This window comes from Cebus imitator, unplaced genomic scaffold (genome assembly GCF_001604975.1).
Source record: "Cebus imitator isolate Cc_AM_T3 unplaced genomic scaffold, Cebus_imitator-1.0 Scaffold54, whole genome shotgun sequence".
NCBI classification, from domain to species: Eukaryota; Metazoa; Chordata; class Mammalia; order Primates; family Cebidae; genus Cebus; species Cebus imitator.
Window position 1 is genome coordinate 855,306 of NW_016107369.1, and position 26,275 is coordinate 881,580.

Sequence of the window (26,275 nt, forward strand, 5' to 3'; positions counted from 1 at the left end):
CACAAGTGAATTAATTACCACTACTTATATTGCTAGCTGAGCCAGGGCTTCCAGCGTCTCTTGTGAGGGGCATCTTGCTCTCTTAGCCCACAGAGACCAAAGGCAGGGGAATCTCTTCCCTTAATCCCTAGAGGGGTGTGGCTTTGAGCTGAGCTTTAGCACTGGCACCCCCAAGAGTCCTATGCCAGACCCCAGGAGAAACTTAGCCAAAGCACTCCATGTTTAATATGTTTAACTCACATGGTCTCATTCAAAACAGAGTTCCAATTTGCTGAACCTGGGCAAGCCACTTCACTTCTCTGTATTCATATCTTTCAGTTCTTGCTTCTTATGGGATCCTGATGTTCTAAGAGCCAGAAACTCCGTCATGCACAAAAACATCCAAAACCCTCAGGTTCATCACCACCTACATATGAGACATAAGTTTCCATTTGTAGGAATGTTCTTAAATGGACAGACCACACTACACAGAAGGTAGAAGAAAAACCAACGTAAACAGTTTTTTGAAATAAAGGATGTGATTCTTTGTCATTTTATTGTTTTCAAATGCAGGCCCCAACTTCAACCAGGTTAAGAAGGTATATTCTTTCATTTATTCACCAGTGGAGAATTTTGAAGAACTTTCTTTCCCTTCTAGTTTCCTTCTACATGTCTGGGCATCTGCTGTAGTCTATCTTATGGATTCCTTTCCCCCACAATCCTAAATATTACAGTTCCTAAAGTTTCTGCACTTAGGCTCCTTTTCCTCTAAACCACATTTCCTCCCTGGGCAGCCTCATCCACATCCAAGCCTTTCCCACCCACAACAATAAACACCCTGACACTTCTGGCAGCCCTCATCCTCCCCCAGCCAGTGCCAACCATTGCCCCCGCCTGCCCCTGTACATTTCCCCACAAGAGTCCTATAGGGTCTTAAGGGAAGGCAGGATATGGCCAAATCAAAATCTACTTTTACTCCTCTCTCTTCTTCACCCCAAACCTGCTCCTCACAATGGCTTTCCTGTCCTACATTCCTACAACCAGAAGGGCATATCATTAAAGTTCTTTGTCTCTTCAACCACAATAATGGCTAATATTCACTAAGGGTTTGCTGTGTGCCAAGCACATAGTAAAATTCCTACACAGCAGTTAAGACCTTCCCTACCTAACTCTTCCTCTCATTACTCTCTCATTGGCCTCAGTTCTTTGGTCCAGCCACATTAACCGGTTCTAAATGATACACACTGTTATCATCCCCATTTCACAGATGGCAAAAAAGGAAATACAGAGGAGTGACATTATTTGCCCAAGTTTACACAGGTTAGTATGTGACAGGCAATCTGATTCCAAAACTAATATCAATGCCTGTCCATTACTAAGTTCCTCTCCTTGGTATCTCTGCAATCAGCCTTCTTCCATCACTACCCACCCCTTAACACAGACCTCCCCGTCGCCGAAACCACACAATAGCTTCTGTATACCTTCTCTGCTCAAGCATTCCTGTCATCAGTCCATTGTACAAACTGGCCCTAGAGTCATCTTTCTAAAATTCAAATCTGACTCTGTCACGATTCAACTGAAAATCTTCCAGCGGTTCCCAGTTGTAGAAAAAATAATGTCCAAAATTCCTACAAAGCTGTTAAGACCTTCCCTGCCTAACTCTTCATCACTCTCTCATTGGCCTCAATTCTTTGGTCCAGCCATATTAACTACCGCAAACAACTGGAAACAGCATGCTGCTCTCTCATACAGCTGCCCTGAATATCCGTCCCCCCCGGGGCATCCAATTAAATATTCTACATCCTGCCCAAGAATTTGCTCTACAAAGTTGCCTCCAATCCCTAACGCTCATTCCGAGTGCACATGCACGCACCCACACCCAAGTAGGATAACACAATCCCTTTTACAAACATTTTATGCTATTACAGCAACTCTGATGTGTGCTATACTTCTTTGCCTGACAAGCTTCCCAACTAGACCATAAGCCCCTTGAGGGCAGGGATCACACTGGTAGATTACAGACATCCACACAGTGCATGTCAGATGAATAAACTTATTCCAATAAAGAGAGGGCCTATTCCGACAAGCAGATGATTATACATCAAAGTTTCCTCTGCAAAAGCTTGGAGATAGTTCAGACACTTTGCCCTCTTACACAAAACAAAACTGCCCCAGCAAATGTTCATTCCATAGTTTTTACACCAAAAATAATAGCATTAATAATCCTGAACACAGTGAGGCCTCTGATGAAGGAAGTGTGACTGGAGTATCTCCCCACGGAGTCCTCGGAGCCACCTGGCAGGTCAATCAAGACCACCACAGGCAGAGCTGAAGGCAGAGGCAAGGAGCCCAACACACATACCACCGGCAGCAGGAATGCCTTAGGTATCACCTGCTCCTGAAAGCTGCAAGCCCTGGGGGTAAGGGACTGCTACAGGCAGTCAGAAGTAACTAAAACCAATTAAAGAGAGATAAAGGGAGATGTGAGTGTTGATCAGTGGCCTCCCACCCTCTCTGAACAAATTCCCCATGAGAAAGAAAAATTTATTACATTCTCACAACAGATGCCTATTTACTTATAAAAAAACTTGCATATACATTGCCAACGCATTGTTAATTTTTGTGCGTTGGATGGATGAAAGTTCCTAAGAATATGAGTTCAATATCATCTGTTGACCAAATTAATCAATGAAGTCAGGTCCTGTATTTCCAAAGAATGATCTTGCCTGTGTCCCATTTGGAGACCACAGATCTAGAGAATAATCTTCTTCCCCCCATAAAAGGGGATGCATAATAAAATGCGAGGGTGGGCCTGGCTACCGAGACCCCCAGAACCACAGGGTCCTTGGACTGAAGGCATGCACATGCTGGCACACACTCGTGACGGCTTCATGAAAGCACCTGCTGTACTGCTGTACTCCTTTTGGGAACAGAGCTTGCCAAAGCTGTGCATTCTGTGGTCCAGCACCTCTAACCATCAGAGAATTCTCTGTGGCTCGGATTCCTTCAAGTTTCCCGCCTGGGTATCATCATCCTCCTTTGCATGGTAGCACTTCCAAAATCTGAGGATAATTATCCTGTCTCTAGTGAGCTCCATCTTCTCCATGGAATCCACATGAGTGAGTGGGGCCTCTCCATCTCCAGTGACAACAACGTGCCTGCCTCAAACAGCCATTCCACTGCACTGACACAGTCCCAGGCTGGCTACAGCCTATAATTGTTACAGGAAATCATTGGCTTGTAAACAAACCAAAAAAAAATTCTTTCTAGTTCATCCTCAACTAGATCAAACCCAGTGGAATGTGTATGTGCTTGACGCAGATTCAACAAAACCTGTCCCACAATAAACCTGATGCTTTTCCCATTAAAAGGAAGAGGATGTTTCTAACAGTGGCCAGTGTGGTCCGATTGGACCTGACTTCATTGATTAATTTATTCAACAGACATTCTTGAGCTTATATTCCTGTGAACTTGCATTCATCAAGCACACATATATGCCCACACATATATGAACACAGACACATGTACACAAACAGAACATGTACATATACACAATGTGATTTATTAATGTGACAAACATTTATTGAGCACCTGCTTTTTTCACAGACATGACATTTAGCACACAAGCCTGTATGTGCATTAACTAAGGAAAACAGAGTTCACCACCCTTGGTTTCACACCTTACAGTTCCCAAAGAGAATACCTCCTCACATATTCCTGCCACAGGAATCAGGAAACCCAACTGAGCAATCGCAACTTGCATTAAGGATAGAAAAGCCAAAAGGAGCCAAGAAATACATTAAAATGTAGCCACTGGTTATATATTCTACAGGAGGAAAAAATAGCCCCAATCTGCGTTAACACAAGCTGAAAACTCAACATCAGGATGAACAAATAGCAAAGTTTCCACAGCAACTAAAACCTAATCATCCTCTGCCCACGTGGCAATGACCACATAATGGTATGAGGTGGTCACGCCCACTTCCCAGCCCATGTGTGTGGTCCGAAGCCTGGCTGCACAGTAAGACCACAGACAAGTTGGTGACTCTCATTACATTCCAGTGCTTGGACTCCAAATGATGTCTGTGAGCTTTGCTCTTAAAAGTAAACTATTTTAGACCACAAAATTATGAGACAAGTTCCTTTTTTTGTTTTGTTTTGCTGCTGTGTCAGGAAAATGACTGTCAATGGGGAGATGGCTGACGGCCAAGACTAGCCTCATCCCCTTTAGGGTGCAGAAGAGAATTTTTTCTTGGCAGGTTTCCAGTCTATGCCAATGTGAGAGCAAGATCTTCCAGCCCTGCCTAAGCCCTTTCCCTGGGAGACTTCGGCCCACCGGTGCCAAAAACACGAGATACTCAGAGCAACCTGGCAGAGTAAAAAGCATTTTTGGATAGGGCATATGCTTCCAAGGCCTGTCTCCAGGAGCGGCTACTCAATTCTGCTTCCTGTCATGTCCTTACATAAAAAGAAGAAAAAAAATACTGCTAGGCTTTTTAACAAAATCTTCATTTTTGTTGATGTCTGACCCTGGCAATCAGGATAGTCTTGTTAGGCAAGACTAATCCAATCCCCTTTTCATCTATTCCATAATTTCTCATCTCTCTCTCTCTCTCTCTGTGTGTGTGTGTGTGTGTGTGTGTGTGTGTCTGTGTGTCTGTGTGTCTGTGTGTCTGTGTGACAGAGTCTAACTCTGTCACCAGACTGGAGTGCAGTGGCTCAATCAATCTTAGCTTACTGCAATCTCTGCCTTCCAGGTTCAAGCGATTCTCCTACTTTAGCCTCCCAAGTAGCTGGGATTACAGGCGCACGCCACCATGCCCAGCTAATCTTTACATTTTCAACAGAGACAAGGTTTCACCATGTTAGCCAGGATGGTCTCGAACTCCTAACCTCATGATTCACCCACCTCGGCCTCCCAAAATGCTAGGATTACAGGTGTGAGCCACCATGCCCAGCCCCCATCTTATTGCAGAGAAATTCAGGATTTCCAGGAAGCTCCTTGGAAATTCAGAGATGCTTAAAAACCTAGTTGGGTATGGGAGAAGATGGTACATCACAGGGGAATAAAATGAGGCACCGACAAAAGAAACAGACATTGGGCTAACCACGAATCTTTCACAGTGCAAGCTCCCCAGAGGCAAAATGACTGGAGTCTGAGTCACCTGCTTACATCAAATCTCTTCCCACATCAAGCCCTCCCACATTGTTTAAGATTAATCACAAGCAGCTAATTCTAAATAACTCAGTGGTATGTGCACTGCTACCACCATATCAAGAATCCCTTATGAATTTTACCTTGGCACAAGGGTTAATTCCCACAAAGCATCATTCGGAACTGTTAGGATCAACCCACCCATCTTCTTCACCCGATTGGCCCATTGCAAAGGTCAGATTGCTTTAAATAGAATGAGGACCAATGAGAAAGTGGCTGGGGCTGATATAAGAAAGAGCTCCCTGATTATCAGCATTGATCGGAGATATATTAGGCTGCCTTACAAAATATCAAGCTCACATTATTGCAGTTGGCTAGGTGTTTTTTTGGGGGGCATGGGTAGGCTCATTTTATATAGTGCAGAGGAGGATGAGAAATGAACAGTCAGACCTAATGACTTTTGAAGTCCCCTTTAAACTTATTATCCCATGATTTTTTTTGTTTTGTTTTTGAGATGGGTCTCACTCTGTTGCCCAGGCTGGGGTACAATGGCGTGATCTTTGCTCACTACAGCCTCAACCTCCTGAGTTCAAGCAATCCTCCCACCTCAGCTTCCCAAGTGCTGGCACCACAGGCATGTGCCACCTTTCCCAGCTAATTTTTAATTATCTGTACAGGTGATGTCTCGCTATGGTGCCCAGACAGGCCTCGAACTCCTAGGCTCAAGCAATTCTCCAGCATCCACCACCTAAAGTATTGAAATTGCAGGCATGAGCCACAGCTCCCAGACTCCCATGATACTTTATAATGTACCTTGGTTTCCAATGCATTACCTAGGGCTAAGTCATAGCTAGAGAGCAACATATTATAATAAATGTGTTAGCATCCTCTAAGACGGTCACATGATCCACACTTCATCCCTCACAGACTCCTGCAATACCAGAATCCCCCCAAGTTTTAGTGTGTTTCCTTAAAACTAAGCAGGGGCTCAAAACACATCACATGATTGTACACCACCTCTGCCTAAACTCTAGCCTTGTCTTTTCTGACCCAGAAAGAGCAAATACACTGTGGGAGGATTTGTCTTTCAAGGATTCCACGGATCAGAGGCTCAACGCCCTTGAAGCCCACTCTTCTCCATTCCCTTAACCCTCAAGGCTAACCATGCAAGATACAGGGCCCCGTCTGGAAAGAAAGGAAGCCTGAGAGAATGAGGAGGAAAGAAGAAACCGAGTGTCTGTTAACCTCCCAGCCTGTCCAGCTCTTTCCCCAGGATGTGGATCACAAAGAAGTGAACTCGGCTTTGCTTTCCAGCATATTCCTCCTCACAAGTGGGGTATTCCTTTTCATCTGAAAGCAACTTATTAAGTAAATAAGCTGTACACACTCTCACTGCACTTTTTCTATTCTCCAGGAGCTGCAGGCAACACATTTCCAATCACTCCTGGAGGCGAGATTGCAGAATTGCCTGCAATGGACTGCTTGCTAGAGTGGAGACACCAGTCCTATATTGCCAACAACGACCCACAGGACTGTTGGAACTGTGTCTTCTAAGAAATTCACACGGGCAAACAGAACAACTTCAGGAGAACCAAACTGGTGGATCAGAGGCAAAAGTGTCAGGAGAGGATCGGATGAATAGCGTCTCATCAAGAAACTTAAAGGAAAACTCCCCAGAGTCATTTTCTTAGCTACAAAGACACCATACTTAAATAAGACTCTCAGTAAAACCAAAAAGATCTACATGCATTTCACAGCTAGAAAACTCAAGCCAGGAGCTTTACAATGCCTACAGTTCTTGTCTCTCCCTCTCTTTCATCTTTACCTTCTTTATACCCTTGCATACCTTTGCATGGTGCACTGTTTTTCTCCCAAAGAGCCAAAGTGTTCACAATTTCTAGGATTAGATGCCAAGTAAGTTTCGTCATACAGTGCAACTGGGTAGTTTCTCTGGATGACTATGAGGTCAGTTTGCTTTTAAAAGCTACCGGTACCAGTTCCAGGATTTAAAAGAAAGAAAAAAATCTTTGGAAAATACATTATTTAGGAACACTGTGGCCACCGTCAAGGTTTGAGAGCAAATACAGACAATGACACATTTAAAGGGGGGCCCCGTATTATTTTTAAATTGGTCCCCCAAAGACATCAATTTCTGGAGAACAACAGCAATAATGACAACCCACTGGCAATGTCAGTTCCCAAACTGACTAGGGAGACAGGCCTGCAGAGACACACTTTGCCGTTCTCCTCTGCCAGCCACAGCCTGACACCTGCAACACTGTTCCCAGTGCATCCCCCACTCCGCCTTACCTTGTGAGCCACAGCAAACTAAACCTCCCAACTTCAGCGGGGAAAAAACCTCAGGAGGATGACTAGAGTGATCCCTCTGTCTAAATACCACCTTGTTCCTCTAAATCCACAGCAAATATTTCCAAACATTTCCTCCCTTTACCCATTGGATAGCCTAGACGTCTCCTCTTCCCACCACACCTTCCCAAATGACATTCCTATATTCCCTCCACCCTCCTCTACTCCCTGGCTCTGATTCGTTCACCTATGATGGTTATGAAGTGGAAAATGTGTCTGTGATGAACGGTCACTGGTCAGAAGAAAAAATGAAAATCACACATACACCCAGAGCAGCATTGCTGTCACCGGACAGCAACAAGTCATGTTAACAGAAGAGGATCCACAGAGGTGGGGCCTGGAGCTGATGATATCTGGGAGTCCTTAAGAAACTGCAAATACGAAATTCGGTGTGGGGCCTTAGGAGGAACCTGTGCAACTGAGAAGGTATGAAAGGCTTAGTTTCGTGGTAAATCCGCCTCTGTCATCATCTTCCCGTCTCACACATACAAAGGAAAAGACAAGAAGAAACACAGAGAAAGTTTGGTTTTATTAGGTGTGGAGAGAAGCAGAAGGCAGGAAAGCCAGGAAAAGTCTGACAGAGGAATCCAGGAGCTCCAACCCTCACCACCAGCCCTGAGAGGGGTAATGGGCAGTGCCTGGTACCTGGGAAACCAAAGGTAAGTCTGAAGAGGCCATCCTGTCCAGCGAAGCTCCAGTGTGCTGTACCTGTGCTCCAACTGCCTTGGGACCCTTGGGTCCCAACCCAATCACTTCACTAAAACCAGGGTCTAGAGGCTGGGAATTGAATACTGTACTCATATTCATTCATTTTCCTTTTCCTTCCTATTCTCTCTCTCTCTGGCTAGGAGGAACAAGATCCCTGGGACAGGCTAAGCTGATAGCCTCCGGCACCAGGAGCTTGACATTTTGCTTATCATCTGCATCCAGGGAGGCAATCCTCCATTTCAAGACAGAGACACAGGCCTTTTGTGTTCATGAAGGGGGCCCACGAGCAGAGGTAAAATGCCACGTTGGGGGCCTGGGCTCTCAGGTCCCAGAGATGGCTGCCAAAGAGGCAGCGCCCAAGCCTGCCCTCAAACCCTTGTACCCACAACAAGTTCAAGGTCTGGGTCTCCTCATCTCTTCAGTGGGATGCCAAGGCCTGCCCTACCTGCCTCACTGGGTGGCTGCTGAGGCCAGAACACCACGCCTGTGCAGGCAGAGCCCTGAATCCCATCCCGCAGTCACGAGCATCGTCAGCAGCCCCATGCTCTTGGGCAGGAGCAAATGGCAATGAAATTGGATTCTGTACACTTCCGAAATTCCCCTCCTTTTCTCTCTACCACTTTCAGACTGGGATAAAGGAAACTGGTGGAGGTAGGGGTCGCTCAAAAGGAAGCATTAAATCTCCTGTGAAACCAAATCGATGTGCAGTTTGTGGTCACACAGGCCAGGAGACCAAGAGCCCAGAGTCAGAACTTGCTCTTTCCTGGAGTCTAGGCAGATAACTTCCTGTTTTATCTCATTTAATGCTCTCAACAACTCCATGATGTATGATTTCTTAAGATTCCTACTTCACTGAGAGTCAAGATAACATGGTGGTTGACAGTGTAGGCTCTGACGCCAGACTGCCTAGACACAAACCACAGCTCTGTCTCTTAATACCTGCACGATCTTGGCCAAGTTATTTAACCTCTTGCCCCCAGTGTCCTTACCCAAAAGAAATGAGGATAATAATAGCATGTCAGGAGTGGTTGCAAGAGCTAGTGCGTGCAGAGCACCTCAGACAGTGTGGGCCTGCAGCCGGTGCCCTCTGGTTATTAGCTAGTATTATTACTAAAGAAGATACTGAAGCTTCCTAAACCTTCTCCAGAGTCATACGACATGTAAGTAGACAAGCCCAAATTTAAGCCCAAATTATTTTCCCTCCAGCAGCCGTACTCTTAAGCACTATGCTAAACGTGGTTTAAGCTCCAACGTTCTCGGTTCCTCAGTTTCCTCATCTGTAAAATGGAGCTAATGATATTAACTTCATAGGAGTCTGGTGAGGATTAGATGAACCGATGAATATAAAAAGCACCTAGAATGCCAGGCGTGTGGTGATATTTAATAAGAGCAATGGCAATCATATCATGATTATTTTGTGTAAGGAAGGGCACTTGACCTTCAGAGCCCTGCCCTAAAGCCTTCTTTACTCCAGCTCCACCTCTGAGGCCTCACTGTGATGGACCTACACTGTGGGGCCAGTGACTGCAAGTAAAGGGGGCGACGTTAGTCCCATCCCCCACGTACAGCCTGCAACCTCCCACCCCACCTCATCTGCCCTGTGAAGGAGAGGACCCAGCTGAAGGACAGCTGCCCCAGAAACTGGAAACCATCTTTCTGGAGCAGCCTGCAAAGGGAGATGGGGTCTTGAAAATAATTAGCCCCCAGCATTGGGCCTGTGGTATCTCATTACCAAATGCAAATGCCAGTTCATGTGCTACTCTGAGGCTTCTGGCAAAACGCCTGCCTGACCCTCAGCCTTGCTGAATTTGGACCAAAGCATTATCCAGTGCCCACCCTCTTTGCAGCCTGCAGCTGGCGTGCAGTTTCTGCAAAAGGCGAAGGCTACTTTCACCTCATTGAAGCGGGAACATGGAAGAAGGGTCTTATTTCTTTAAAGGAGGCAGAGATGTTAGGGGAGGGGGGAGATTTTAAAAAATTGCTTTTCCCTCAGCAGTTAAAAGAGGGATAATTGAAGAAAGTGGCAGGCGGCTGCTCCACCATTTAGCATACAGTATACCCAGGAAATCTCACTTGGTAATCAGGAGGGAAGGAGGAAGAAGGAGCAATCAGACCCCTATTCAGGCTCCATTTAGTGACAGCCCCTGCTGGCTGGGCTGGTGGAGAGTCAGGCTGGTCTGAATGCTGGGTGGGGAATCAAGTCTCAGAAGCAGCAGTCCCCCTTTGTGTACATTTTAAGGCCTTGCTTCTGTTCTCTCCTCTCCAAAATAGGGAAGACGTGGAAAGGAGTAGTTCTTTACTCTCCGGTTATGCGCCACTCTCCTGCAGTTCACCGCCCCTTCCCAAGACCATTCAGAGTTGACACAGATTAGGAACAATGCCATGTTATCGTTCAAGCAGCATGTGCCCTGTGGTGAGGGAGGGGAAATGACCGGGTTGTTACACAAGTGCCCGAAACAGGAGGATCCAACCGAGGTAACCACTGGTCCCTTCACTGCAGTATCTGATATCTCTGGATCTCAGTGCCTAGAATAAGCAGCCTCTTCTTGGCATATGCCATTCCATCCTAGTCCTGGCTTTGAGAGATGGGGCAAGAGTCATACAATTCTCAAAAAAAAAAACAAAAAAAGTAATTGAGATTCACTTTCAGGAAGGCATGCGAAGGCCACACAGTGGTGTTGAGCCATCAATCAGACTGACCTGAGTAGGATCTGAGCTTCAGACGGTGGGAGGGAGGGGGACAATCACTACCGAACATGGTCCTGAAGCTGAGCTGGGGACCACACAACTGGATGCTTATAACAAGGCTGTGGTCTCTATTACCAACACCCACCACAACACTTCACTAGAGGAGCCCAACCTCTAAAAACATAACAGCTAAGACTCAAGACAAACTGCTTCTGGTCTGGGCACCCGCCCAAGTCCATAAGAGAAGACAGAAAACAAGGAATCAACTTAATCTTTGCCGGTAGACTAGAACCTTATGCCTCTCAACTGAATCAATGTAAAATGTGATGGCGCGAGTGATCTGTGACATAGGTCGATTTGGGAGTAGCGATCCACCTATGAAAGCTTCTACATTGTTCCCTTGCTCCACCCAACCTGCCACAGGCTGACTTCATGCTAAATGAACTCTTCAGAGACACTAGGACTGAAATTTATACACCTTGGCAGCGAATCAATTCTTCACAACCATAAGGTTGTTTGAGTAATTCAATACATGCACATTCATAACCAAGAATGTTTTAAAAATAAACAAGTTTAAACTCATTTCAAGGTACTGACAAACTCTCAATGACCCGTGAGGGAACTGCTCTCTAGAGGGAGCTGAGGATACCTCTTCATTAGCCACTGAGTTTCAAGGCTGCCCATAACGGGACAGGCTGAGCTAAACAAAAAGCCGTGTGAAAATGCATGCCACAGCTCCACTATGTTCCAAAGCAGATACACATAATTTTAAAATCACCGCCGAAAAGGCAAGACTCAATGTCAACATGAACAAGTCTGGTTGACCACCAAAGCATTTTATATACAGACATAACACCCTGATGTAAAAATCTGGGACCGCTTCTCTGTCCATTATGCACTACAATGTTCAATGTGACTATTATTTAACTTGGGAGCCTTGGAATAAGGTTCTCCCAAGTAAGCTGTGTGGAATTCAGTCTGCAGTGAGAGCTAATAGCCTTTCACCAAATGAAAGAGAAGATACTGTGTCTATTACCTCATGCTCCCAAGTCCAAACTCTCCCAAAGCAACTACCTCCTGTGTCTTCTGGGTCTTACCTAGGGAATATACCCAACGGAGAATCAAAATAGCCCAAAGCACATAAAAGAGGTGGCCTATCTGCACATTCTTCCTGGAGCGCAGCATGATGACATTTTGGAGCCATCAGGGCATGGAGACCCAGATAGGCCAAGCAAACAGCAACACCGCAGGTGGGCTAGGAGCTAATGGACCACAAGGAGCGCCTCCAATGGCCCGACCACATCCATCTGAAGCTGCAGAGGCCCTTGCAGCTCTCCCCGCTCTTTGAACTGCCAAAGCATAAAGTACAAAACGGACCTTCCATGCCTGGTGCAAGGCCTCACACAACCAAATAGCAGGGCCTATCCAGCAAATGGAGACAAGCAGGTGCTTGGTGCACATTCTGCCTGCCGGGAATAAGCCCCTGGTTTCAGTTCTGTGACATGGACAATTTGGCAGGGGTGGGGTGGGAAGAAGGTGCATTCTCTCTACCTGCTTCACCACATTATCTTTGGAAACAAGGGCAGACATTATCCTGTTTTGTGCAGATACTTAGCAGCTGCTGTGGTTTCCTTTACCGTTACATTCTACAGGTAAGTTTTTCCTGCTTACTTTCTAAAAATTAACTAGGTATGGAGGCAACAGTGATTTTCTAATAGTCTGTGATGCATTTTTGTGATTGATTAGACATGATGACAATTACCAGGATCGACAGGCTCCAAGTAATCAACAGTAGATTCTGTCACCTCCCTCAATATCCTCTCTCACCTCAACCTTTGCACGGCTCTGTTCCAAGCCAGCCAAGTGTTACTGTTACGACAGTGTGTTTACTCTATTTATGTATCAGGAGAATAAATGAGTTAGGCTGCATGTTCGCCTTCTACAGATAGAGGCATCAATCCATAGCCAGCAGATGATCTGAACCTTGTAGGGGAAAAAAAAACAATTATTAAAATATACATATTGCATTTAGCTATTAAAAACCAACGGCACGCAATCTGCTCTGAAGAAATTCCACTGGGAACTGGAACACATACAAAATATAAAAAGAAAAAGAAGAGAAAAGCAAATTGTATACATATACAATATAGAGATTTTTTTTTTTCCTGCAGAAAAGTGCTGATCCAAACCTGCCCCAAGGAAATGAGTTCTTTTTAAACAAAAATGCAATCAGGGATAATCAGCAAGTTAACAACACACTTGCAAACACCCTGGTCCCTAGAAGGGAAGAATGCCAGCTCTCAATGCAAGTTTTGAGAACAGAACAGATCCTTTGGGCGAAAGAGAAAACAAGTGATCATGTCAGCGTCTTGAGGCAGAACTTTCTCCAAAGCCAAGAAGCTCTGGAACAGCAGTCAGCTCCAGAAGGCACCTGCTTGTGAGAAGCACTTCAATAACCACATTCCCAAAATGGTTCGTAGACTGGGGTTGCCTCCTCCCCACCCCTTCTCCCAGTGGGTTCGGTGGAGGAAAAACAGAAGCCATATAAGGACAATACATATGCCTGGCATCTCCATCTCTGACAGCCCACCCGCAGGAAGGGAGATAGATGTGATGCCCAACTTATTAGAAGAAAGAAGTGGAGACTCAGGCAGCTCCTGCAATAGCCCCTGCATGACAAGACCTCCAATGTGTTCTGGTCTCCAGCAGGTACCACCTGGGGAATAAATTTTAATTTTTTTAATATTCTTAAATGGCCACTGGTAGCTAAAGTTCACATCAAGGACAACCTGCTTTAGGGGTTGGGATGTTCTGGAAACACTTAAGGAACACCTGCAGCTTTTAATTACAAATCCCAAGGTAGCAGGGGCCTTACCTGAATGAAGAAATCTCGGGAGTCAGTAGCAAGGCAGTCACCTGGCCACACCCACCTGCACCACCCACCTGGCATCAGCCACCTGGCCTCGCTTGATCTTGTACCAGTTGGTTCCTAACCTTGATTGCACATTGGAATTATGTGGAGAGCTTTAAAAATGTACAGATGCTTGGATCCCATGCCAAGAGATTCTGATTTAATTAGCCTGGGATGTGGTCTGGAGTTTAAATTCCTCCAAGATGATCCTAACGTGCAGCTAAGTTGAAAAGCACTGTTCTACCCTATACCTTGCACCACTTCCACGAAGAGACCAGCAGGGGATGGCAACATAAAACCCATGTAGGAGAATCCAGGGCTTAACCCCAATGGTAGGAGGAAATGTGGCTTCCTTGCCTCCTGTCATCCTCATCTCTCAACATACATACCTGCATGGCCATTCTCAGTTTCTCACTTCAGCAGTTCCTTCTACCCACATCTAAGCCGTGAGTATGTCCAGGAATTTGGATTTTAAGTATTTGTCAAATTAAAGTCTGAGCCATTTCTCTTAAATCTAATCCCAAACAGTCAGGATTTGGTGAACAAGGAAGGGCAGCCTAAGCCTTTGGGCCTCCCTGCTTCTCCCTGGGAAGTCACAGTTGAACCTGGGAGGTTCTCCAGGCTATGCTATATACTCTCAGCTCCCTGGGAGGGTTGGCTGAGCAAGGTTACAGTCAATCTCTGTGCCTCTTTTTGATGTTCTCAGTACATGGAGAGGATGGGAAAGGGAACCATCTCTAAAGAGGTACCTCATGTGAGAAATCCTCATTACCAAAACAAAGAGGCAAGAAGGGCCTGGCCAAGGTGCCTCATCCACCTTCTAGATGCCTCCCAGAGGGTTGGGAGGTACAGTGGGCCAAAAAGAAGAACCGAGTTCATTTTTCTTTTCTTTATGCTAGGAATGAGAAGAGGTAGCGATGGGGAGTTTCCCAACTATCCTTTAGGGTCCAAGCCTCAAGGGGTCAGAAGGACACAGGTAGAAATTTGCCAATTTTTTTCTTTTTTGAGATGGAGCCTCGCTCTGTCACCCAGGCTGGAGTGCAGTGATGCACTCAGCTCACTGCAACCTGTACCTCCCAGGTTAAAGTGACTCTCCTGACTCAGCCTCCAAGTAGCTGGGACTACAGGCATGCACCACCACACCTGGCTAATTTTTGTATTTTTACTAGAGACAGAGTTTCACCAGGTTGGCCAGGCTGGTCTCCAACTCCTGACCTCAAGTGATCCACCCGCTTCGGTCTCCCAAAATGCTAGGCTTACAGGCATCAGCCACCATACCCACTGAAATTTGCTAATTTCTATCTGTTTTCATGCCCTGGGTTGACCATGTTAAACGGTGCTGCAGCGGGAGGGGCCAAGCTGGGGCAGACCCTGCAGACTACTTCATCTAATCCTCTTACTAGAGTACAGAGCCCAGGGTTCAGGAGCCAGGATTCTCCTCCTGCTGAGATCTGACAGATTCTCCACTGAGAGTAGGCAAAGGATTTCTACTGCCTCCTCAGGGCAAGGGGCCCAGTGATCTAACACGCAGCTAAGATGTGCACCCATATAGAGCTGGTTTCTATCAGGAGCCCCAGCCTCAGCCATCCCATGGATGGGTCTCTAGCAACACAGGAAGAAGGTCTTACCTTCTGAGCAGAGCTTGCCACCATAGCCAGTGGTAGAACAGTCACAGGTGGGGTGGCCATCCAGGAGAAAGCAGATCCCACCATTTTCACAGGGACGCTCACCACAGGGTCCCTCAGCATCCAACTGGACACCCTGGCTCCCCAGAAGCCGAGGCTCTGAGTTTCCATACTTGAGATCCAGAATTAATCCCTTGAAGCCGGGCATGGCCTGTACTCCATCCAGGGTCAGGGCAGAAGGTCGTATGTCAGCAGGGACTCCACCGAGGAACAAGTCACTGACCACATCCATGTAGGGCCGCTGGGGCTGCAGCTCCCCAGCCTGGCCCTCTCCATCAAGCATCAGCACCGTGCGCAAGCGGTCGCGGCTCACCATGAGGAAATGCCAGCTGCTGTCATTCACCTGCTTGTTGGACAGCACAGCCGTCTCGGCACAGTCCATGCTGAAGCGGAGCTGAATGCGGCCATCCACCAGGGAGAGGCATAGGAAGTCGCAGACGCCGCCATCATCCAGGTAGAGGAGCAGCCCCGTGGAGACATTGGTCTTGAGCTGGAAACTCAGGTCGCCACGCGTGCTGGCATCCCAGCGGAGATAGCGGGCCCACTGGTTGGGGAGGCCCATGAACTCGAGGCCCAGGCAGAGCCCCAACAGGGACCCCAGCAGGATGCTGACCTTCAGGGTGAAGAAAACTGAGTGGAGTGTGAAGCTCATTGTCGCTGCTGGGACAGAGCCCGGAGGAGCAGACAGGCCAGGGAACAGCCCAGAGAGGCTCTCTCCCTTTGGTAATGGAAGTGGGAGAAGGAGACAAGGCAGAGATGCGGGGACAGAAAGCACACAGGAGGAAGGCAGCACACACGGATCCTGAGATGGTGAAGAGGGAGGAAAATGCACAAGAGAGTCCCAGGGGGGCACACAAGCAAGAAATTGAACAAAGAGGCAGTGGAAAAAGACAGGACCAGCAGAAGAGGAGGAAAATCAGGTGGGGAAGTGAGGGGCTGGAGTGAAGAGGAAAGCGTCTTTCTCCAAGAAAAGATCTCAGCTATCCATGTGGATCCGGAGGCCTTGATTCAAGGAGGAGAAGGTGCAGGAGAGTGGGAAGACACCTTCAGCGATGCACTCCTCCCAGCAGACCCCCAAATGCCCCAGCCAGGGAAGCCAGGGACCGGGCCAGGGCACTGTGATGGAGGGTGGAGTGAGTGGTGAGGTGAGCCAGATGACAAGTAGAAACAGGCCAAGTACCAGTCCCAAAGTTCTACCTCCTAGCAGTGGCTGGCTGTGAGGCGGGGGACAGCTAGAAGCCCAATGCTCAGACAGAGCAGGGCCCAGGGCAGAGCGCAAGCAGACTCAGGCTTCATGGTGCGGCCAGAGGTAGTGCTGCCCATAACTTGCCTCCCAGGACTCCAGAGAAAAGACCTGTGGGAAGAAGGGGAGGGAGAAGGAGAGGAAGATTAGGGCCATTTATTAGGAAAACATTGCATCCTATTTCACAAGTATTGATGGAACGCTGACTGCGAGCCAAGCTATTCTAGTGACTGCTACAGTGCTTAGTGCTTCCAACGGGAGGGAGGCCCCGGGTTCTTCCAGGGCCACTACAGGACCTAAGCCCAGGTCCTAATGATGCACTCAGGTTTTCCATATGTAAAAGTAAAAAATAATAAAAGTCCCCAAAGCCATATCAGCACATTGTTATAATATTCACATCACAAGGTCACATGGCCAAAATGCATTTTTAAGATAAGTGTTAACATTTTATATACTCAAATACCCACACCTAATTTTTACTTATTTACCAATTAAAAGCATGCAAATGACATTAATTTTTTTTTCTATATTTTTCCTTTTCAATTTGACAACTCACTATAGGAAGCGTAAGGCAAATTGCTACCCCTAAATTTGTGAAAGAAATGTTTATAAAAATCCGTGAAAATAAGCTGGAAGGTGAGTAATGAGTAAAATAACCCTTTTCTCTTACTGAATATCCAGAGAGGAGGATAACTTTACTCTGCCTCATGAAAAAAAAAAAAAAAAAAAGGCTGAGTTTGAATCCTATCTCCTGTATGCGGCACTATGAGAAAATTTCTTAACTTGTTTGAGATTCTATTTCCTCATTTGTAAAGTGGAGAAAATAATAGCCTCTTCTCAAGGTTGAAGAGAGGAATAAATGAAATCAGGAATAGAAGATCCTAGCATAAGGCTTTTTTTTTTTTTTTTTTTTTGAGACGGAGTCTTGCACTGGCACAGGCTGGGGTGCAGTGGTGTGATCTCAGCTCACTGCAACCTCTGCCTCCCAGGTTCAAGCGATTATCCTGCCTCAGCCTCCCAAGTAGCTGGGATTACAGGCACCCACCTGGATAGGGGTTTTTTTGTATTTTTAGTAGAGATGGGGTTTCACCATGTTGGCCAGGCTGGTCTGGAACTCCTGATCTCATGATCAGCTCACCTCATCTTTACAAAGTGTTGGGATTACAGGCATAAGCCACGGCACCTGACAATTTTTTTTTCCTTTGGAGACAGAGTCTCACTCTGTCGCCCAGGCTAGAGTGCAGTGGCACAAGCTCAGCTCACTGCAACCTCCAACTCTTGGGTTCAAGCAGTTCTCCTGCCTCAGCCTCCCAAGTAACTGGGATTATAATTTTTGCATTTTTAGTATAGATGGAGTTTCATCATATTGCCCAGGCTGGTCTCAAACTTCTGACCTCAGGCAAACTGCCTGCCTAGGCTTCCCAAAGTGCCTTCAGCGATGCACTCCTCCCAAAGGACCCCCAAATGCCCCAGCCGGGGATTACAGGCGTAAGCCACTGCCACTGGCCACATGAGGCTTTATACATAGGAGGTGACCAACAAATCCTCGATTTCTTTCTCTATTTCTGAAGTCAGAAGGGATAGGAGGAGGGGCTATTAGTGTATGTCTGTGTATGTGTGGATGTATGTATAGCTATAGAGTGAGCAATGTGTGAAAACGAAAATACTAAAAAAGATGATGAAAACTGCAGAATGGATGACAACCGAATAGTAAAGAAATGCCTAGAGTGACACTGGATAGCTCCGAATGACCTAGAGTATATTATGTGTATTTTCCAATGGTTAGAAACAGTTAGAAAGGCACCAGCATGCAGTCTGGTTTCTGAGGGCAGACTCTGGCCCACCTAACCGACTTCTCTGTTCAGATCAAACAGCAAGTGTGAGTTCTAGGAGCTGTGCAGGTTGCTGCTCATTACCTGGCACATTTGATAATTCACCACGGTCTCCATCAGAACATTACTAGCCACGATTTTTATAATAACCACATCAGCAAAGCTAGTTATTACCACTTCTTTGAAGAGGTAGCTGCTGTTCCCTAGCCAGGAACAAACACCTATTCCCAGTGAACACACAAACCCAACGAACAAGAGCTGATTAAATCCATCCTAAGGAAAGCCTTTGTTCTATAAAAGGCTTTGTCCAAGCAATGTTCCCTAAAGTGTGGCACAGGTGCTGTGCCAAGCTTCTGTAGACTCTGAAGGGAAGGCACCAGGTTCAAGAGGCAGAAGTACCCCAGAGCCAGCCAGCGAGCCATGGGGTTTTATTGGGAGCTTAAATCCGGAGGAGAGAGTCCAGTGGCGGTGACCTGGGTAGGAGAGCTTCAAATGCTTGCAAAAGGTGTGTAGTTTATACAGCATATTTACTTAGCATCCTCCCCTGAAAGGTCCCTACCTGGCAACCTTCACTTACCCTAAAACAAAGGGCCTTGATTCCCTGTAGAGCCCACATTCCATGGGACCCGCCAGGGGCTCACATGTTCCTGATAGAAAAGGAACACATCTCCGGGTTGGCCACTCCCAGATTCCCTAGTTAGAGACACACGTTCAAGTGTATCTGCCACGCAGGGTCATTCTCAGAGTATGCCCAAGTTATTGCTATCAAGTCCTTTTACCATACACGCAGGTACCCCAGTGATTCAAAAGAGGCTCAGCTGAGACATGGACACAGGAGTGTGCTGGTGCCAACTCACACAGGCCTGTGAGAGCCAACTGCTAAAATTTCAAAAACGTTAACCTGGTTGGGATGACTTTGGTAGCATGAAATCAACAGGCAAGGAGTATTGACACCCCAGAAAAAGGCAAACACCACAACGAGTCTTTGAGAAGGTGAGATTTAAAAAAAGACTTGAGGCCATGCCCAGTGGCTTACGCCTGTAATTGCAGCACTTTGGGAGACCGAGGCAGGTGGATCACCTGAAGTCACGAGTTCAAGACCAGTCTGGACAACATGGCTACTAAAAATACAAAAATTAGCAGTGGTGGAAGGCACCTATAATCCCAGCTACTCAGGAGGCTGAGGCAAGGAGAACTGCTGGAACCTGGGAGGCAGAGTTTACAGTGAGCCAAGATCGTGCCACTGCACTCCAGCCTGGGCAACTGAGCAAGACTCCATCTCAAAAAGAAAAAAAGGAAAGGCTTGGGGTCAGGCACGGTGGCTCACACCGGTAATCCCAGCACTTTGGGAAGCCGAGGTGGGTGGATCACAAGGTCAGGAGTTCAAGACCAGCCTGGTCGATATGGTGAAACCCCGTCTCTACTAAAAATACAAAAATTAGCTGGGCTTGGTGGCATGCACCTGTAGTCCCAGTTACTCAGGAGGCAGAGACAGAGGAGTCACTAGAATCCGGGAGGTGGAGTTTGCAGTCAGCCGAGATTGCACCACTGCACTCCAGTGTGGGTGCTGGAGTGCAGAGAAAGAAAAGAAAAGAAGAAAATAGAAGAGAAAAGAGAGAGAGAAAGCAAGGAAAGCAAGGAAGAAAGAAAAAGAAAAGAAAAAAGAAAAAGAAAAGAAAAGAAAAGAAAAGAAAAGAAAAGAAAAGAAAGAAAGAAAGGAAGGAAGGAGGAAGGGAGGAAACTTGAAAGAGGGTGAGGGAATCAGCCATCTAAGTATCTGGGAAGAATATTCCAGGAGCAAAAGTCAATGCAAAAGAACTGAGGCTGGAGCGAACTGGAATATTTGAAGAAGAGCAGGAGGTGGGTGCTGCTGCAGTGGAGTGAGTGGAAGACATGAAGCCAGACATTGATGATGATCCTTGTATGAGGTGAGGTATGCCAACAGAGTCAAAGGGCCACATCTCAAGGAAAAGAGAAAACCCTTCCATTCAACTGTTTCCTGGGCTCCAGTTCATTCCAGGCACTATTGGATCAAAGTAGAATAAAGACACCAATCTGACCCTCCAGGGTGTCACAAACTAGAAGGGGACAAGTTTACTTCAGAGACAGTAAAGCACGGCAATTAAGAGCCCAGGCTCTGGAACCAGATTGCTTACGGGGGGCTCTCTGGAGGCAGTGGCTGCTTCAGCACAGTGCCTGCCACAGGACTTGGTCATGGCGCTGGAGTTTGGGAGGCACTGCAGACAGAATGAACCGTAAAGCAGAAGCAGAGCATTCCTGTGGATTATTTGACTTCTGTTCCATGCAGTGGCCTCCAGACAACCCCACTTTACACAAAGACAGTCATCCCGAGCCCTTGCACCTCTCTGGATGCTAACCTCACATGACCCTGATGAGCAAAGCAGCACACAGTTAGTGATCTGGGGAAACCCATGAATGAAAAACCATGCTGCCCAGAAACATTCCCTTGTGAGGGAAGATCATGGGCACTGATCTCACCTGCTTTGTGGGGGCTACACACCTCTTCCAGGCTGAGCCTCCCATTCATTCAGGCCCTCATCCTTCCCCCGCAGCCCAGACCAGCCCTGGAGATACCACCGTTCCCTGCCTTACCTCATGGGGAAAAGGCTGACTGGGGAAACCCAAGCTTTCTTTCCCACAGGCAGAATCCAGTTTCAGAAGTAGTAACATCAGAATTGGGCTCAGGTAGACTTAACCCCCTATGGTCTACCCGTATTCTTTCCTAAAGCCCTTCCTTTTTTTTCTTGGTTTTGGACATTCCTGCAGCCTCTGGGAAATTGCCAAAATGGCCAAAAGCTAGAGATGCCCTTACACTAAATATCACAGGCCTCCAGAGGTTATCCGCCAGCCTTCTTTAGCCCTCTGGTGGGGCATACCAGGCTCAAGAAATGGGAAAACAGGAGCCAGAGAGCCCTCTTCACCTGGCCAGATGGCTGCCACCCTCTGCTGAGCCACAGACGAACGCAGGCAGCCACACACACAGGTGGTTTGCCCCAGAGCCTCCAGGCAGGGACCAGGCTGGTGCAGAAGCTCAGAACACTTGTCTGTTGTGTGGGAATCAAGTTAGAGAGGGAAAGTGAGTGACATTATCTAATTGCCAGCTAATTTACATAATTATCGAACGGCACACTTTTTATGTGGGGTTAACATCTTTGCAAATGTCTCATAAGCCGGCTGCTTAGGAGGCGGCAGGGCCGTGCGGTGGGGGGCTCACACAACTCTGACATGTGGACTATTTGCCACAAGCGTGGCTCAGAAGATCTGGCTGCCATTTGCCCTCCCCACCCCTCCTTCCAATTCCATCGCTCCCTTTTCCAACTGCCTAGAGCTTTAGCTGAGCTGGAGACAGACTCAAGAAAGGAAGTCAGACTGCGTCTGGAAGTGGGTTTGATTTAGGAAGTCACGATCATGAGTGTCCTTGTACCCAGCCCTTGCAGGCATGCCACAGTCTCCAGGCGGAGCTTACCAGTTTTTCTTCTGGAAGCTTCTTAGGACCTGCCCTGACCAGGACTAGAAAATCTCTCCAATGGCTCCTGGTTGGTTTTGCCCCATGTTCACTGCACCCCTCACCCCACTTTGCAGGTAAATGATTTTCACCACCAGTCTTGCTCTGTGTCATTCAGGTGAGGGTCATCCCAATCCCAAATCATGATCCAGTTTAGTCAACTGGGACATTCCAATCTCCTGGCCACAATAATTAGTTTCAAGATGGGTCTCTCTCCCAAACTTGAAGTGGAATTTGAGTTAATGCAGGCAGTGAGGGAGGTTAAGGCATGAATTCTCTCAGAGATATAAAAGTAGTTCAGGGTAGTGAGAAAGAACATGGGCTTTGGGGGCAGTCAGAGCTAGATTTAAACACGGACTCTCATTCCTATAAGCTACTGAACTTTGGACAATTCTCTTGAGTCTTTGTTCATTAAAAAAAAAAGGGTGGGGGCGGAATAATACCTATCTCATAGGGCAGTTTTGAACTTTATTAAATTTAAAAATCTATAGGAATGTAACTACTTTGGAAAATGATGCTGGCAGTATCTACTAAAGCTGAACATTTTTACACCAGGACCCCGCAATTATCCTTTTAGGTATATACCAACAGAAATGCTTACAAATGTCCAACTGAAAAGATGCGTGAGAATGTTCATGGCAGCACTATTCATAAGAACTAAAACCTAGAAAATCACCCGATGTCTATCTGCAGTGGAGTGGATAAATTGTAGTCTATTTGTGCAAAATACTATACAGCTTTGGGAATGATTGCTCTTCACCACCAGGAAGAAGTATGGAGAATCTCTCATACCTAACACTGAGCAAAGTAAGACACAGAAGAACACAGACTGTATGTGCTTCATTTATATAAAGCATACAAAGAGGCAAAATTATGTATTCTATGCTGTTAAATGTTAGAATAGTGGTTAATGACTAAAAGAAGGCAAAGGGGTAAAGGAATCCTGTTTCTTGATCTGGGTGAGGCTGCACAGTGTGTTCAGTTGTGAAAATGCAACAAGGAAGCTGTACACTTACAATGTGTGTGCTTTCTATATGTATGCTATATTTCCATAAAAGCAACTTAATGCACTTCCTGATACATACACATGTTAATCTGTTATTTTTGTTATGTCACTTGAAGAAAGGTTTTAAAGAAAATTATTACTAGTTCCTGTTTTTTGTTCGTTTTTTTTTTTCTTCCTTCTTACAGTTCCCCAAGCCAAACCCAACCTCTCTTCTACAAAATTAGGGGCAAATATCCACCATCCTTTGCAATAGGGAGCTCACTGTCCTCTTCCCAGCCTACTCTGTACCCTAAATTTGGCCATGTCTAGGAACCCCTCCCTTCTTGCACCTTCTTTTCCTGAAATCTGCGAAGCTGCTCCCAGTCTCAGTCACCGAGTTTACACCATCCTGAGTTCATCATCCTTGCGCTGTAGGAAAAAGGAGGGGAAACAGTCTCCAAGGACCTTAATTCCGTTCTATCAAATGGACGCACAGAAAATAGCATTTGAAGTTTATATGGTGCTAAAGGGAGACAGAGATGGGGAGACACAGGAAGAGACTTTTTTTTAACCTTGAACTATAACGCTTTTTTTTTTTTAATACTAAAAACTAAGTTTTTCACAAGAACTAAGAAGTCATGTCAGGCTAACCTAAATGCCTTTTCTGTCAAGAATACTGATCTGTTACAGTAGAAATACACAGGAGTTATATATGGACTTTGGCAGATCTTCTCATGATATGAGGACTTTGAGGCGGATAGAACCAATAAGACTTGTCACTGGCTGAAGAACAGCTTTCAAAGAAGGCGTGAACCCATTAGGATACAGGCTTGTGGGAAGTCAGGCCTGATTTCCTCCCTCATATTTATCAAGAGCCCCAATGAAGAGGGAGAAAGCCAAATAGTCATGTGTGTGAATGAACTGACACTGAGAGAGCCAGATGAGGCTGAAGGGACCCCAAGAGATCATGGTAGGCTAAAACCACAGCCTCTATCTATTAAGACAAAATTTGATGGAGATAAATGGAAAGTAATATAACTTGATCCTCCAATATAAACAACCCATAAGGATGGAAGGTACAATTTGTAACTATATAGTAAACAAGAATTAAGAAATTAAATAGACAAAAAGACACACACATATACATATACATATACATATATATGTATGAGCATTTACCTATGTATATATTTGTGTATATATATATTTGTGTGTGTGCATGTGTGTGTGTGTATATATACATACACATATATATTTTATATATATATATATATATATATATATATATATATGAGCATGCATTTGTGGCTGCCAGATAATCAAGCACAGTTTTAGACTGCATTAATTGAAATATAACTTACAGGAAGAAAGAGATCATCATCTGTGTCAATCTGACACTGGTTACTGAATTTTTATTTTGACTCATACTCTTTGAGAAAGGTGTAGGTAAGCTGGAAGATAGTCAATGGACAGGAAGTTTTTCATTTATTTTGTTTAACCATGGAGCACTCATATTCCAGACATAAAGATAAATAAAAAAGTAGCTCAAGCCCTAAAAGGCACTTATATATTAGTAGAAAGGAAAGACATGAACCTAAATAACATATGGAGGTGGACCAAATGTGAGATGCAGACTCTGCCAAGTGTGGACTTGATATGGTGGTGGTCAGCCTCTAGGGTCCAAAGTAGAACACTGGTGACAGGATAAGCGCCCTTCTCATACAGGCAGGATAGTGTAGTGGTTAAAGGCATGGGCTCTGGAGCCAGACTTCCTGGGTTCAAAGCTCACACCTACTACTTGATGCCTATGTGACCTTGAGCAAGTCACTTATCCACTCTGTGCCTCAGTTGTCCTATCTGTGAAACAGAGATGATAACAATCACTTATCATAGGTAGGCACTTAGTACAAGTGAAAGCCCTTAGGACAATGCTCAACACAGATAAGTACCAAATAAATGTTATCTACTATTGCTGTTGCTGTCCACTGTTGTCCTTGATGCTTATTATTTCATGCTAGCAGCATGGCTAATGCCGGTGTCTCATGGGGTGCATCAGTCTGTTCTCAGGCTGCTAATAAAGACATACCTGAGACTGGGTAATTTATAAAGGAAAGAGCTTTAGTGAACTCACAGTTCCCTGTGGCTGGGGAGGCCTCACAATCATGGCAGAAGATGAAGGGTGAGCAAACGAACATTTTACATGATGGCAGGCAAGAGAGAGCTTGTGCAGGGGAACTCCCATTTATAAAAACCATCAGATCTCATAAGACTTACTCACTACCATGAGAACAGCATGGGAAAGATCTGCCCCCATGATCCAATTGCTTCCCACCTGGGTCCCTCCAATGTACATGGGAATTAGGAGATCTACAATTCAAGATGAGATTTGGGTGCGGACACAGCCAACCCGTATCATGGGGACTGCTTAGGGAGAGTAAGCTGGGTAGATGGATTTCTTTTAAATTTCATCCCAATGTCACAGACAGCATGGAGAATCATGCCTGAGTCTTTATTGGAGAAATCTTTGGAGGTGTCAGGGTGTTTAGGCTAACAGATGCAATGCAGCAGAGGTGGGAGCAGTGTCTGCAGAAATCTGACGCGTTCCTAGATTGGAAGAAAGATCCCACAGTTTCTCTATTGCACTCCAGGATAGAATTTTGCTAAGTGAATGCAAGTTCCACAAAGAGAATTTATGCCTTTATCTTAGAAGCAAATTATATCCAAATGAAGTGGGTTCCCTGTCACTGGGGATGACCCAAAAGAGACTGGACACCTTTAGGGGTTGTATGTCAGTACGAAATAGGTCTATGCATGGAGTACAATACAGTCCACAGGAACAAGATGACTCAGAGCTGGTGTGGTCAGAGAATCTTTCTCAGAGGAGAGGAACCTGCAAGGAAACTTGAAGGACAAGTAAGGCATAAGCAACTGGGGAAGAGAAGCCTGGTGTCAGGGTAAGATCACCAGATTGGAAGTCAGAACCAGACCATCTTTCCACTAACGATTGACCAAGCAACCATCTGGATACCTGTGGACCTATTCAATTTTTTGTTCTTCTCCTGTAAATTGGGAAGAACCATAAATACGCCTTCCTGGATGTGCACATCAAAGACTACACAAAGGAAGGAAATAATCACGCCTTCTTACCATGCCTTGACAATCTTCTAAGGTACACGCCAAAAGTTACTCATGGCAA

The 26,275-nt window shown here is 45.9% G+C and overlaps 1 protein-coding gene across 16 annotated transcripts in view; it reads right to left on the bottom strand.

Moving 5' to 3' along the window:
• Positions 1–26,275, bottom strand: part of LOC108304386 (neurexin-3) — an 827,297-nt gene that overhangs the window by 739,254 nt on the left and 61,768 nt on the right. For 15 of the 16 annotated variants that reach the window (XM_037738482.1, XM_037738485.1, XM_037738483.1 and 12 more), the window contains one exon: positions 15,437–16,847. In XM_037738482.1, the coding sequence (XP_037594410.1) occupies positions 15,437–16,145 (709 nt within the window). In that variant the 5' untranslated portion in view covers positions 16,146–16,847. Of the gene's footprint in view, positions 1–2,910; positions 2,916–15,436; positions 16,848–26,275 lie in introns of those variants that run through there. The other variant, XM_037738484.1, reaches the window with a different exon arrangement.